At 37.0% G+C, this 12,666-nt stretch overlaps 1 protein-coding gene across 1 annotated transcript in view; it reads right to left on the reverse strand.

The window, feature by feature from the left end:
* Positions 1 to 12,666, reverse strand: part of LOC107741010 (phosphatidylinositol 3,4,5-trisphosphate-dependent Rac exchanger 2 protein-like) — a 141,176-nt gene that overhangs the window by 97,755 nt on the left and 30,755 nt on the right. Inside the window, exons 7-10 of the mRNA XM_016553587.1 lie at positions 6,020 to 6,153; positions 5,807 to 5,910; positions 2,557 to 2,706; positions 1,945 to 2,089 (exon numbers count right to left, since the gene is read on the reverse strand). Coding sequence (XP_016409073.1) covers positions 1,945 to 2,089; positions 2,557 to 2,706; positions 5,807 to 5,910; positions 6,020 to 6,153 — 533 coding nt within the window. The remainder of the gene's footprint in view (positions 1 to 1,944; positions 2,090 to 2,556; positions 2,707 to 5,806; positions 5,911 to 6,019; positions 6,154 to 12,666) is intronic.

Below are 12,666 nucleotides of genomic sequence, written 5' to 3' on the forward strand. Positions count from 1 at the left end.
CTCGGACCGAACGTTTTGATTGGACGAACATTTCTTGATCCTACGCCTTCCACAGAATATATAAATACAGACAAATACATTAAGACCACTTAACTTAATGATTGCTATCGGGATGTGAAGAGACTTTCAACCAGCATAACAAAAAATGTTTCTGAAGACAATCACCTATTGCACCTTTAATTTTGACCACAAAAAAGTTACGGACTGCAGCTATAATATTAAAGGTGCGGTGTGTAAATATTACCGACGAGGATGCGAATTGCAACCACTGGCTCAGTCCCCCGCTCACCCCTCCCTTTAGAGAAGCTACGGTGGCCGATAGAGGACTAAGATGTCGTAGTCTGAAAGGTTTGGAAAATGGATTCATGGTGTACTCGCTTATTATATAAATTTTGTTAAAGGTGCAGTAGGAGATCTTGGAAAATGCTAACTTTAGCCTGATAGCACTGAAAGCGAACGTCCCACCCTCCCTGCAATTGCCGTCCAAAAGCCATGCCCCCTGAACGCATTTATGCTCACATCAGCGGTTCCCAATTCCAGCCCATGTTCCGAAGTGAAGTAAACTTCAACGGATTTCCCCGGCTCAGGGAGTAAATGAGGTTTCTTTACAAAGGTAAATTAAGGAATTATATTTACTTAATTATTCAATAAAACGATATGTTATTGCGAATATTATTGTTACTTGTTCATCATTGTGTCAGTGTTTTATTCGCAAGAACAACATAGTGACGAAACGAGCTCACTATGTTGAGAACATGGTGGGCGACTTCCAAGTAAGGGGACCCGCGGTGTATGTAGACATAAATTGCTCATTCTAAGTTAATAAAAACATAACAGTTCATTGTGTAAGGTCTTTATACACCTCTGAAAACATAGTTATGTATATTATATTGCATTTCTGTCAATAGATCCTCCTAAATATTACACACTGCACCTTTAAATTAAATCGCTACTTTTAAATGTTAAATTTTTATGTCTAAAATGCTTGTTAAACGAGTTTAAATGTATGTGATATTGTAAACGATTCACCAAATAAATTCAATTTGTCATGTATTTTGTCCATGTGTTCTTGCCTAATAATACATTTTCTTCTTTTGATTATTGCTGTTGCCTCTAGTAATTCTGTGTGATTGTTTAAATTCCAACCCATTTTAAGCCAGCAATATAATATTTTTTAAACAATAGTTGACTTAAAAAATACAACCCAGCATGTTGGGTAAAAACATTTAACCCAACCAGCTGGGTCAAAATAACCCAGCATGTGTTCTGTCTAATATTTACCCAGCGCTGGGTTGCCAAATAACCCAAGTTGGGTTGTTTTTAACCCAGCATTTTTTTTAGTGTATGCTAGTTACCTCTGTGGTGTTTTTGAACACAGTTTAAAAACAAACTGAGTGGTGCAGGGAACTCTGGGTACCATTTAAAACAGACCAGATTTACACTGCTAAATAAAAAGCAGGTATAAAAACATTCAACCAGTGCTCTTAAAAGAAGATTCACAACCAAAAAAAGGACCTAGAAGCTATTTCTTTAACACATAAATCAAATTCTTCAAGGAAAAGAAAAGAAAAAACTAAAGACAGATGGACTCTACAGAAAAGGACAGATTTAAAAGCACAGAAATGGACGGGTAATAAAAACGATCCCGACTTAGTGTTTGAGATCTATTCATCATGTACAGTAGCCTGAGATCTGTTCACCCGAATGCTGTCCATCTCTAACTCCATTATACTGCACTGCTCTGTTATTTATGATGTTCATGAAATGCTATGTACTCCGGTCACTACAGTCACATAGTCTACAACTACACACTCTCATTCTCAGCGTGTCACTCGCACTCTCATGATACTACAGGTCATGACCCCCAGCGTAATCTCTTCTGGAGTCTATCACAGCCATTATCCGCACAGACAGAGCACAGAGAGACGGCTCTCGCTGACCTACCTTCCAAGGAAGCACTTGGGGAAGGTGGTGAGTTTGCGCTTGCGGTCCTTAATGAGGTGGCCCTGTTTACTCATGAGGTTATAAAGCTTCTCGCCTTTCTCAGATATCATCACCCAGGTGTCCTGCTCCATGCCCAGTCTCAATGCTGGAAAAGCAAATAAGAGAGATTGCACTGTCTGAACCCAGAATTACACAGATTGTATGTGTGTATGTGTGTATGTGCTGTATATTTAGCACAGTGTATGTACATGTGTTGTGTATATACTGTGTATATATTTTAGTTCATGTTAATGTAGTAGTTCACTAGTTTAGTTCACTAATGTAGTTAAATAATGTTAACAAATGGAACCTTATTGTAAATGTTATCATATATATATATATATATTAGGGATGCACCGATACCACTTTTTCCAGTACAAAAACACATTATAATAATAGAAATATTTAATAATAATTAACAAAAAATGCACAATTACAACATTTTAATATCGTACAGCAAAATCTGACCATTAAATTTCAAATTAAGGCTTCTGTTCCCTGACAGTATACTTAATGAGCTGTATTGTAATTTTCTTCTTTTTTTTCAGCAGGTAATATTACATCACTACTCACTTTTTCGTCTTTCTCTCTCTTTTAAAATGGCCTCCAGCCACTCCTGCTTCTCCTCCGGCGTCTTTGCCATGCAGACGAACCACTTGTTCTTCGCTGTGTTGTGGATCTTCCAGCCGTTGTTCACGATGTTCCCGCTGCTGTGGTAATCCGCTGAGGAAAAACACTGACAAGTAATCAATGTCTGCCTGTCAGAGGTGCCTTTTATAGCCCTCCCAGGCCACTTCCTTGGATTTTCCAAAACATATTTTCTTTTGTCTGTGTGGCCCGTTTGTCTACATGTGGCATGACCAGCAATGTTCTCCGTTTCGCATTCTTGCCTTCCCTCCACATTTGTATGCCAGGCTATCTATCAAAGCGGCCCAGATGACAAAATGGATGTTCTTGGCCATAAACAAAGCAGTGTGAACAGCCCAAGAGAACAGTAAAATTCAGAGCAAATGAAACATTCCCACATGAAACAGGCAACAAACAAAATAGCCCATGAATGAAATGGATCACAGGCAGACGACGAATCGATTGCTCTAATTACAAGGCCGTGAAGAATCGACATGCTATTTGAACAGTCCTGAAGAACAGGCAGGAATTAAAACCCATCTTGAAGCACTGATTGCATCAATGTCTCAGAGGAACAAAATCCTTTAGAACTTTTTTGCAACTTTCAAACAATACCGTGTGTGGTGGTTTCTTAATAGTTTTCATGCATTGTTTTGGGATAAGTACTTCTCTACATTGTACAGCTCTATGCTTTGCACGCAAATTGAGTTGTCATGATCATGGATTTTGTGCTGATGATTAATTGTAAATAAAGCAATTATTAAAATAAGTTGTTTTGAATGTTTTAAATGTTATGTGATAATTATTTAATTCTGTACAAAGGTCTGCAGTTTTACACATGATTAAGAAAAGATAATTTACAATAATGCAAATGTGCATTTACATAAAGTGAAACAATGCACGTTAACATCATGTTAATACATTCACATGTAGTTCACGAGTTCATTTGAAAAGCTCACGTAACACACTGCTGTTTCAAAAAGGTAGACTACATTTGCTTAAAACTCCCTTATTTGGATGATGATTATGCAATAATCGTGACAGCCCTACAAGCAAGATCTGACAGAGTATAAAGCCCCGTTCACACCAAGAACGATAACTATAAAGATAACTATAAAGATAACGATATTAGCGTCCACACCAGCGAACGATATCGTCTGTAAGCGCACACTCGTCTGCTGCTAAATTCTCGAGCTCGTTATAGCAGGATGGATTCTGATTGGCTGTCAGTGTTTTATCGTTCATCAGCTGGAAAAAAATCGTTTTGAAAGTGATCACAACGATATCGTTCCTCTGTATCGTTATCGTTATAGTTGTGGTGTGAACTATGCTATTCTTTAATATTGAGAACGATTTTTAGAACTATATCTTTATCGTTATCTTTATAGTTATCGTGCTTGGTGTGAACGGGCCTTAACTCTGAAAACCATATGCGAACAAAAACCTCAGCAAAAAAACAAATAAGGTGAGATGCATTAATCAGTTTCTTTTCTCATGCATTAGAAATGGGCCGTTCGTTCGCACCATAATCAGTCAATCTGGGCGCCTTTGTTTCCTTCCCCCGTGAACGGCCTGTGTGTTGCAATGATTACGCCTCTCAATTCAGCACAGGAATTGGATAAATTACAGGCATCCATCTGTACGACCGCTGGTGGGATAACGCCGCCACAGGCAGCATCTTCCTTTAATTCAACCAAATCAATTTCCAAATAGCTCTTAACTTTCAGACAAAGACCCATCAGTTTTAAAACCGCTTCATTAGCCCTTGCAGTTTAATTCATTATAATAGAAAGCTACAAGCTTTTACCTGAACATTCTTTCTTTCATTTAAACAATTGAAATGCAAATCAAAGAGAAACTCTCCATCTATGACTTAGAGTGCACTTTTACAGCCACGCACAGGAAGTCTCCATCAATGGTTTTCATTACACGCAAATAATAGTCTATGTCTGGATTTTACACGGAGACATTGGGGAGAATGGGAAAACACCCACAAGCAAATGCGGCAGTGTTGGCTTTGTTTAGATTCCATGGACTGAAACCCATCCATCTTCAGAGCAGCCAGATATTAGGTCCGCCAGGGAGCAAATGATTGCTTCTACAAATATAACTGATAATCAGGGCCACTCCATCGCCAAAACACACTCCACTCAAGAGTTCATCCAGTCACCGGGCTCCAAGCACTTGTCATCCTGCCCAGAAAATGGCATTTTTCTAACCTTTAGTTGTTAAAGTAGTTAAACGCTTACCCCACATGCTTTGAAACTATAAAGCGCTACAGAGCTATAGAGTTTATTATAGTTTCCCCCTGAGGGTGCAAAGATTATTTAGTTATTTTTAAACTAATGGATTGATTTCCATTAAAGCCAATTACAGTGTGTTTGCTGTCACATGACTTATATGAACTACTTTTATGGTGGTATTTTATCACTTTTAGAGCTTAATAGCCCTAGTACCCAATTACTTTCATTATACGGAAAAGACGGATTCGGATAAAATCCTTCTTTTGTGTTTTACAGAAAAAGAATAGTCATATGGAGTATAAAACAGTCTTATCAGGGGTATTAGAGTTAACTAAAACTAAGTAAAAAGGTACTTTATCTTTAAATAATAATAAAATATGAAATAAATTAAATATTTAAAAAATGTAAACTTCTTTCTTTTCATTTACAACATTTCTCATTTTCATTAAGTCTAGCTAATAAACTAAAATAGCTAAAAACTAAAACAAACATGAATATGTGTGTGTGCGTGTGTGTGTGTGTGTGTGTGTGTGTGTGTGAAAACTTTAAATGTAGAATTAAAATTAATTTTATCCTCTGAAATGAAAAAAAATCCATCTAAAGATGCCGTTACACAAATATTATTTAAAATATAGTTTCTTTATATTAATTTGACATTAATTTCGGAATTCAGTGTGTCAATATAGAATAGAATAGAATAGAATAGAATGCAGCATTTATCATTTTCATTGTACTAAAATACCTCAAACTAAAACTGGACAAAATAAAAAACTTAATAAAAGGGTAAAACACAACTCAATTACTAAAACTTTAACTACAATTAAATTAATACAGAAAACAGAAAAATAAAACCTAATTCAAAATAATATAAACAAATTATAATAGTATCTCAATGATGCTAAAATAACACTGATATGGATTTGTAATGACATGAGGCTGAGTAAACAACACACCTGTTCCATCATCCACATTCTCCACCTCCATGACCTCTGTGTTGATTCGGCCTCTGAACAGGTAACGAGGACCCTCAGTGGCCGTCTTACTGTTTTTCAAACGCCTGTAACAGAGCCCAGTACAGAACCATTACTCTGAGCTTCTCTGTTATCTCATTAAAAACCAACACAGCTGGCAGCTGCCAGGTTTGACAGGTGAAAGTGAAAGCTCACCTGTTCTTCTTCTTACAGTACACCAGCAAGTTGTCAAAGAGGAAGAAGATGCGTTCCTGGATGTTCCCCGCAGAGATCTTCAGCAGAACTCCCTGCATGAGCATCTCCGTACAGCTGTCTGTGATGTTGGAGCCCTAAGAGTGGAAAATAGAGCAAAAACAAAAAAATTATTAAAAGTTACGTGGCAGAAATAAAATTTAATTTAAAACTTTTTTATCTAAATGTCTTCTTCATCAAAATAAAATAAATTAATCTTAGTCCAGCTGTCTGTGATGTTAGAGTCAATGTTATTTTAGTACCATTGATGGTTTTATAGTTTTTGATAATATTTTGAATTAGATTTAATTGGCATATTTTCTGTTTTCACTTTAATTTTAGTAAAAGTTTTAGTAATTTTGTTGTGTTTTTGTCATTTTTATTGGTTTTCATTTTTTATTTATTTATTTATTTATTTATTTTATATGTCTATATCAGAGATGCCCAAACCAGGGCCCGTGGGCCAAAGTTGGCCCATGTTGATCTTTGATTTGGCCCACCATATCACAAAAATTTAATAGTAAAAATTACATAGTCTACATAGTTATATTATTTTTTTTATTTATTAGTTTCTCTGCATCAGAAATAAATGTTTTTTCTTTAATAAATCAAATCAAATCAATATTAATTTCTGTTCAGCTGTCTGTGATGATGGAGCCCTGAGTAAGGACAATAGAGAAGATATTTCCAGAACTATCACTAGTAATTTCTAAAAATGTTCTTCTGTGTCCTACAGCTGCCATATTAAGTGTTATAATTTCTCCCATTCATTTGTTTGTGCAAGTGGTCCATCCCTTATACTGCTCTGTCCCACACTTTGTCTTGTTTCTTGGTCAGTAGTTTCATGAACACTGCTTCATAAGACCTGCTGTGAAGGACACACAGCTGCGCAGGAGGTCAACAACAATGAGCAACCAGCCGCTTCCAGCCATGTGACTGTGGAAAAACCACTCTCTTATCCCATCTCCACCCACAGCCAGTGAGAACAGACAACCTCTTCCTCTTCCTCTTCCCCCCAAATCCAGAACACATATTAACGCAGTGAGGGATTTCACATTTAATAGGAGCTGAAGTTCATGATTACGAAGCAAATCTAGGATTCTTTGCTTTCATTGTGCGTGTGCATCCCGTCAAAAGCCTTGTTTCCTGGACATGAAGTAACAGGAAAGCAAAAGGCCAGTGATGAAGCACAGAAGGCTAAAACAGATTTGGAAACTGCTTCCAAAAGGTCACAGAGTACTTCATAAAATTGGTTTTGGAATGGTCACTGCACTGCACTCGAACAGTGTGTACGACTAAATGGTACACTGAAATTTCCCCATAATATGCATTGTTGTCCTCTGAGAAACTTAAAGTGACAGCTCTGGCCACACAGACCAAATGTATATAATTTCTCGCCTACTTAGAAGGGTGTGACGGCTCAGATATGTGTTACAGACAGAAACAATCTCGCAGCGAAATTGTAGATCTTAAAACAAAATTCAGTCATCATTTTCTAAACCCATGTCTGTCTGTTATAAAACATTCCACTATATTTCCCTCGTAAAATCTGACCGCCTGTTTTTCATTCTGCGGTATGTTTTTACAGTGGTTGATGTGGACATAGAAACCTGGCTAGGATCATTTCAACACGCACCCTGAATGCTAAAACAACATGGCCTTTGTTTTGCAAAATTTCTTTTTAAAACACAAGGACACGTGCAAGGCTGCTAAGATCAAATGCAAAAGTCCACTTATTCGTTTAAAAATAGTTGCGATCATTGCTGTTTAATCTTGAACTTATTAGGACTGCTTACAAATTAATTTACTTGCATTCTTGAATACGATATGGCTCAGTGACTCATGAAGCAGATGGGTAAACAGATTCAAAAGGATGTAAGCATAAATGCTGTCCTCTGTATCGCCATCTGCAAAATATGGTTAAAAATAGATCTAACGCCTGCTGTGAAGTGTTCATTCTGAGATTAGACCATGTTGAGGCTAAATCTGAGTGAAACAGGAAGTTGTACGTGAGACAGTTAAACTCAACACTCAGCAGAGAGACTTTCATGGTTAACATATTGACCACAACAGTTAACTCAGTCTAGTGCCACCATGCCAAAGTGACTCACACCTACCACAGTGTCCTATCAACAACACCCACACTCACAAAACCCAGACATTTGGACTGTTGAAGTCATCAATAAATAAACAAATAAAGTAATTAAATAAATAAAAATGCAGTGCCATTATTTACTCTATCTACATAATTGTCTTTCTTCTGTCCAACATAAAACTAGCCATACAATGAAATTGAATGGTGACCAGGGTCTGTTAAACTCCATGACAAAGAAAACACCCTAAAAGCATTGTAAACATAGTCCATTAGATTCCTACATCCCAAATGTTCTGACGTCATATGCTAGGCTTTTGTGAGAAAAATACTTATAGTTACACCAAGTTCAACATCTGTGCTTCCAAACATTAACAGTTTTCATGTGATACATTTGAATATGTGCATATGCAAATGAGACTAATCCAAAATTATGTCATGAAACTCTAGATGGCGCAGTCTGATAGGTTCTAACTCAATCTGATATTGTGACATCATTATTCACATGGCGCAGCTGATTGTTTTTTTTGTTTTTTTTTCACATCAGCAGCCAATGAGCTGCTGCTCAACATTCAGATACTCGGCTATTGCTTGCTTTAGCAGTTGCAGCGCGCTTCATAAACCCTCCACCTCCCCAGCTCCACCTGTATAGATCTGCTACAGGGTGATTTCATGTATGTTGTATATGGGGGTTATGTCATGTTATATGTTCAGCAGCAGTATTTCTTACATGCTCAAAGCAACAAGTGCTCTGCCACAGCAGCAGCATTGTATCAGATCTATTCCGCCAAGACCAAACATATTAACATTGTCATGTACATTATCATGCTAAACTCTCTGAGAGTTGTTATGACAAATTATGATGTTATGATAAATAAGCTAAAATTCTAAAGTTTGGGGTCTAAAGATTATTTGAAAGAAGTCTCTTATGTCCACAAATCTGCATTTATTTGATAAAAATAAAGTAAAAGCTAAAATTAAAAATAAAATTTTTATTTAAATGTATTTTTAAAATGTAATTTATTCCTGTGATATCAAAGCTGAACAGAGATTATTCCACTCTTTGGTGTCACATGATCCTTCAGAAAAAATTATAATATGCTGATTTGATGCTAAAGAAATATTTATTTTTATCAATGTTGTGGTATTTAACATTTTTTGTGGGACCGGGAATACATTTTTTGAGGATTCTTTGATTAGAGAGTTCAAAAGACAAACATTTATTTGAAACAGAAAACTTTTGTAACAATGTAAAGGTCTTTACTTTAATTTTTTATTAAATTTCATGCATCCTTGCTAAATAAAAGTATTAAAGAGATAGCGGAACTGTTTGGTTACCCATATTCTTAAGAATATCTTCTTTTATGTTCAACAGAAGAAAGAAACTCATACAGGTTTGGTACAACTTGAGGGTGAATAAATTATGACAGAATATTCAGTTTTAGGTGAACTACCACTTTAATTTCTATCAGAATAAAACTAGACCCCAAACCTTTGAACGGTAGTATATATATTATATATATTAATAATATAAATGATTATCATAAACATTTTGCTAAGCTCTCCTTTGTCTTTTATTGAAGAAAAGCCATATGGATGCATATATCATGACAAAATTTTCTTCTTTTTTTTCTTTGAACTACCACTTAAAGGGGTCATCGGATGCCAATTTTCCACAAGTTGATATGATTCTTTAGAGTCTTAATGAAAAGTCTATAACATACTTTGCTTAAAATTTCTCAATGGTAGTGTAAAAAACACATTTTTTACCCTGTCAAAATCAGCTCTGTTTTCACCATGCTGTTCGAGTCCATGTTGCTTTAAATGCTAATGAGCTCTGCTCACCCTGCCCTTCCCAGTCAACACGTGAGATCATGCGATGATTACAGTGACATCACACGATCCTCATACTGTGATCCTCACGGTGTGAGTACTACTGTCTTCCCCTGCACCGGAGTCGACACAATGGCGGACTTATGACAGCTCACTCAGGGCGGGTCTAAGGTAAAACGACAGTAGTCACTCCATTGTCTAAACTAATTCATGTCCTGGTCGCCTTTTACATCCTAATGAGTTTGAGTTCACCATGTCTGTGTCTATTATTTCACCTCTTTCTATATTTCCCCAAAGCCACCGAGTGCCCCGCTCACATAAAACCTCACTGAACAGGTCCGTTACATAAACCCCAAGCACAGAACCCACACTGCCCACACAATCACCGCCATTGTTACCCTTGGCCAGCAGCCCCATGCCCAGTCACACGTTATTAAGAGGGAAGTCTGGAGCATAAATGAGTTTCAAACTGCAGTCGATGGTACCTGCTGGTTACTTGATGGGATGGGGGCAGAACACATGTTAGATATAGTTTGTGGTTAGTTTATAGAGCACTTTTGAAAGTATTTCTGCCCTAATCAGCCATCTGAATATGAATAATGGCTGAGTTAATCTCGTGCTATGGTTAAGCGGTCGCTACCATACAAAGTGGGTCTAATTAAAGGCATTGATGCAAACAGCAGACAGTGCTGGCGTAGTCTAAAGAGCACTCAGCTGAGCTGGAGGGTGGAGGGAGGGTTTGTACGGAGGCTGAAAGAATGGACGAACAAAAGCATCAAGTTCAATTAGGGCTTAAGATTTTAGGGTTTCAATAGTTTACATCAAAGACACTGGCAAAATTAAGAATGGAGTTTTGAGGGTTGGTGATGGTGCCTCTTATCTTCTGATGTCAAACTAACTCAGGTGAAGAAGATTAGTCAATATGATTGTTTTTTTAATACTTTTTATTTAGTAAGCATTAAACTGATCAAAAGGGAAGACAAAGACATTTATAATGTTACAAAAAAATTATATTTTAAATAAATGCTGTTCTGTCATGACAACACTTGCAGAGTGTTAAGCATGGTAATGTACATGGTAATGTTAATGTGTTTGGTCTTGGAGGAATAGATCTTCTATGCAGCTGCTGCTGCCAGACTTCCTACTGCCAATACATCCACAAACATGCAGCTGTGGGCATGTAACCCAGTCAACAATTTGATCTCACAATGATGTCACCATGAGCTCAACTGCTGCTGCACAAAAAACATGAAATTAACCCCTCATATATAACATATATGGAATCAACCCATAGCAGATCTATACAGGTGGAGCTGGGGAAGGTGGAAGTTTCTGAACTGCGCCGCAACTGCTACAGCAAGCACTAGCCAAGTAATTGTATGTAGAGCAGCAGCACATTGGCTGCTGATACAAAAAAAAAACAATCAGCTGCGCCAAGTGAATGAAGATGTGATTATATCAGATTGAGTTAAAACCTATTGGCCTGCACCATCATGACAGCGTTTCATGAACTTTTTGAACTTTCTATTCATCAAATAATCCTGAAAAAAAGTATCATGGTTTCCACAAAAATATTAAGCAGCACAACAGTTTTCAACATTGATAATAATAAGAAATGTTTCTTGAGCAGCAAATCAGCATATTAGAATGATTTATGAAGAATCATGTGACACTGAAGACTGGAGTAATGATGCTGAAAATTCTACTTTGAATCACAGGAATAAATTACATATTGACATATATTAAAATAGAAAAGTTTTAATTTAAATTGTAATAATATTTTACAATATTGCTGTATTACTGTAGTTTTGATCAGCCTTCGTAAGCATAAGATACTTCTTTCAAAAATTTAAAAATTTAAAAAAAATAAAAAGTCTATGGGATTTTTGCACATTTAAGCATCTGTCAAGAGAAATCATAAGTCTGATTGCTTAGAAAAGTAAAAACACATCTCTTCATCAAGCCACATGATTAAAGGGGTCATCAGATGCAAAGTTCACTTTACATGTTGTTGGAACATAAATGTGTGTTGGAAGTGTGTGTAATCAACCACCCTATAATGATAAAAATCCACCCAGTGCTTTTTTTTTAAAAATCCCTATTTTAAAATCCCCTTTCTCAAATCAGGCTGTTCTGAGATTCCTGTCAGAATGACGTAGTTCTGCACAGGCCGCTCCCACGATAGTTGATTGACAAGGCCGTCTTACCTTAGACCCGCCTTGAGTGAGCTGTCATCAGTCCGCCATTGTGTCGACTCCGGTGCAGGGGAAGACAGGGATGTCTCTGATTAAGCGATTGAGGTGTTTTGTTGTTGGATGTAATAATGAACATAGCAATCGTTATTTACTCCCGACATCTGAGCCGCTGAAAACGCAGAGGATTAACGTTACGTTCGTTTTTGAAGGGAATGCGCCGATCCCCGATCTGCCTTAATGCGTCTATGTTTGCGCGAATCATTTGTGATTCAGCTTCATCTACAGAAGAAGTGAGTATAAGGGTTTTTTATGAACCTCTGCAAATCGCGTTTCCTAATAATGTGCTAGTTAGCAAGTTTCGCGGCTAAATGCGGCTAAAGTTTACAGTCTGCTCGTCACTCCACGGAAGAGAGGGGCGGGGTCAGCAGGGCTCATTAGCATTTAAAACAACATGGACTAGAATGGCTTGCTGAAAACAGAGCTGATTTTGA

The sequence above is a fragment of the Sinocyclocheilus rhinocerous genome, unplaced genomic scaffold (assembly GCF_001515625.1).
Source record: "Sinocyclocheilus rhinocerous isolate Xijiao unplaced genomic scaffold, SAMN03320098_v1.1 scaffold2000, whole genome shotgun sequence".
Lineage (NCBI taxonomy): Eukaryota > Metazoa > Chordata > Actinopteri > Cypriniformes > Cyprinidae > Sinocyclocheilus > Sinocyclocheilus rhinocerous.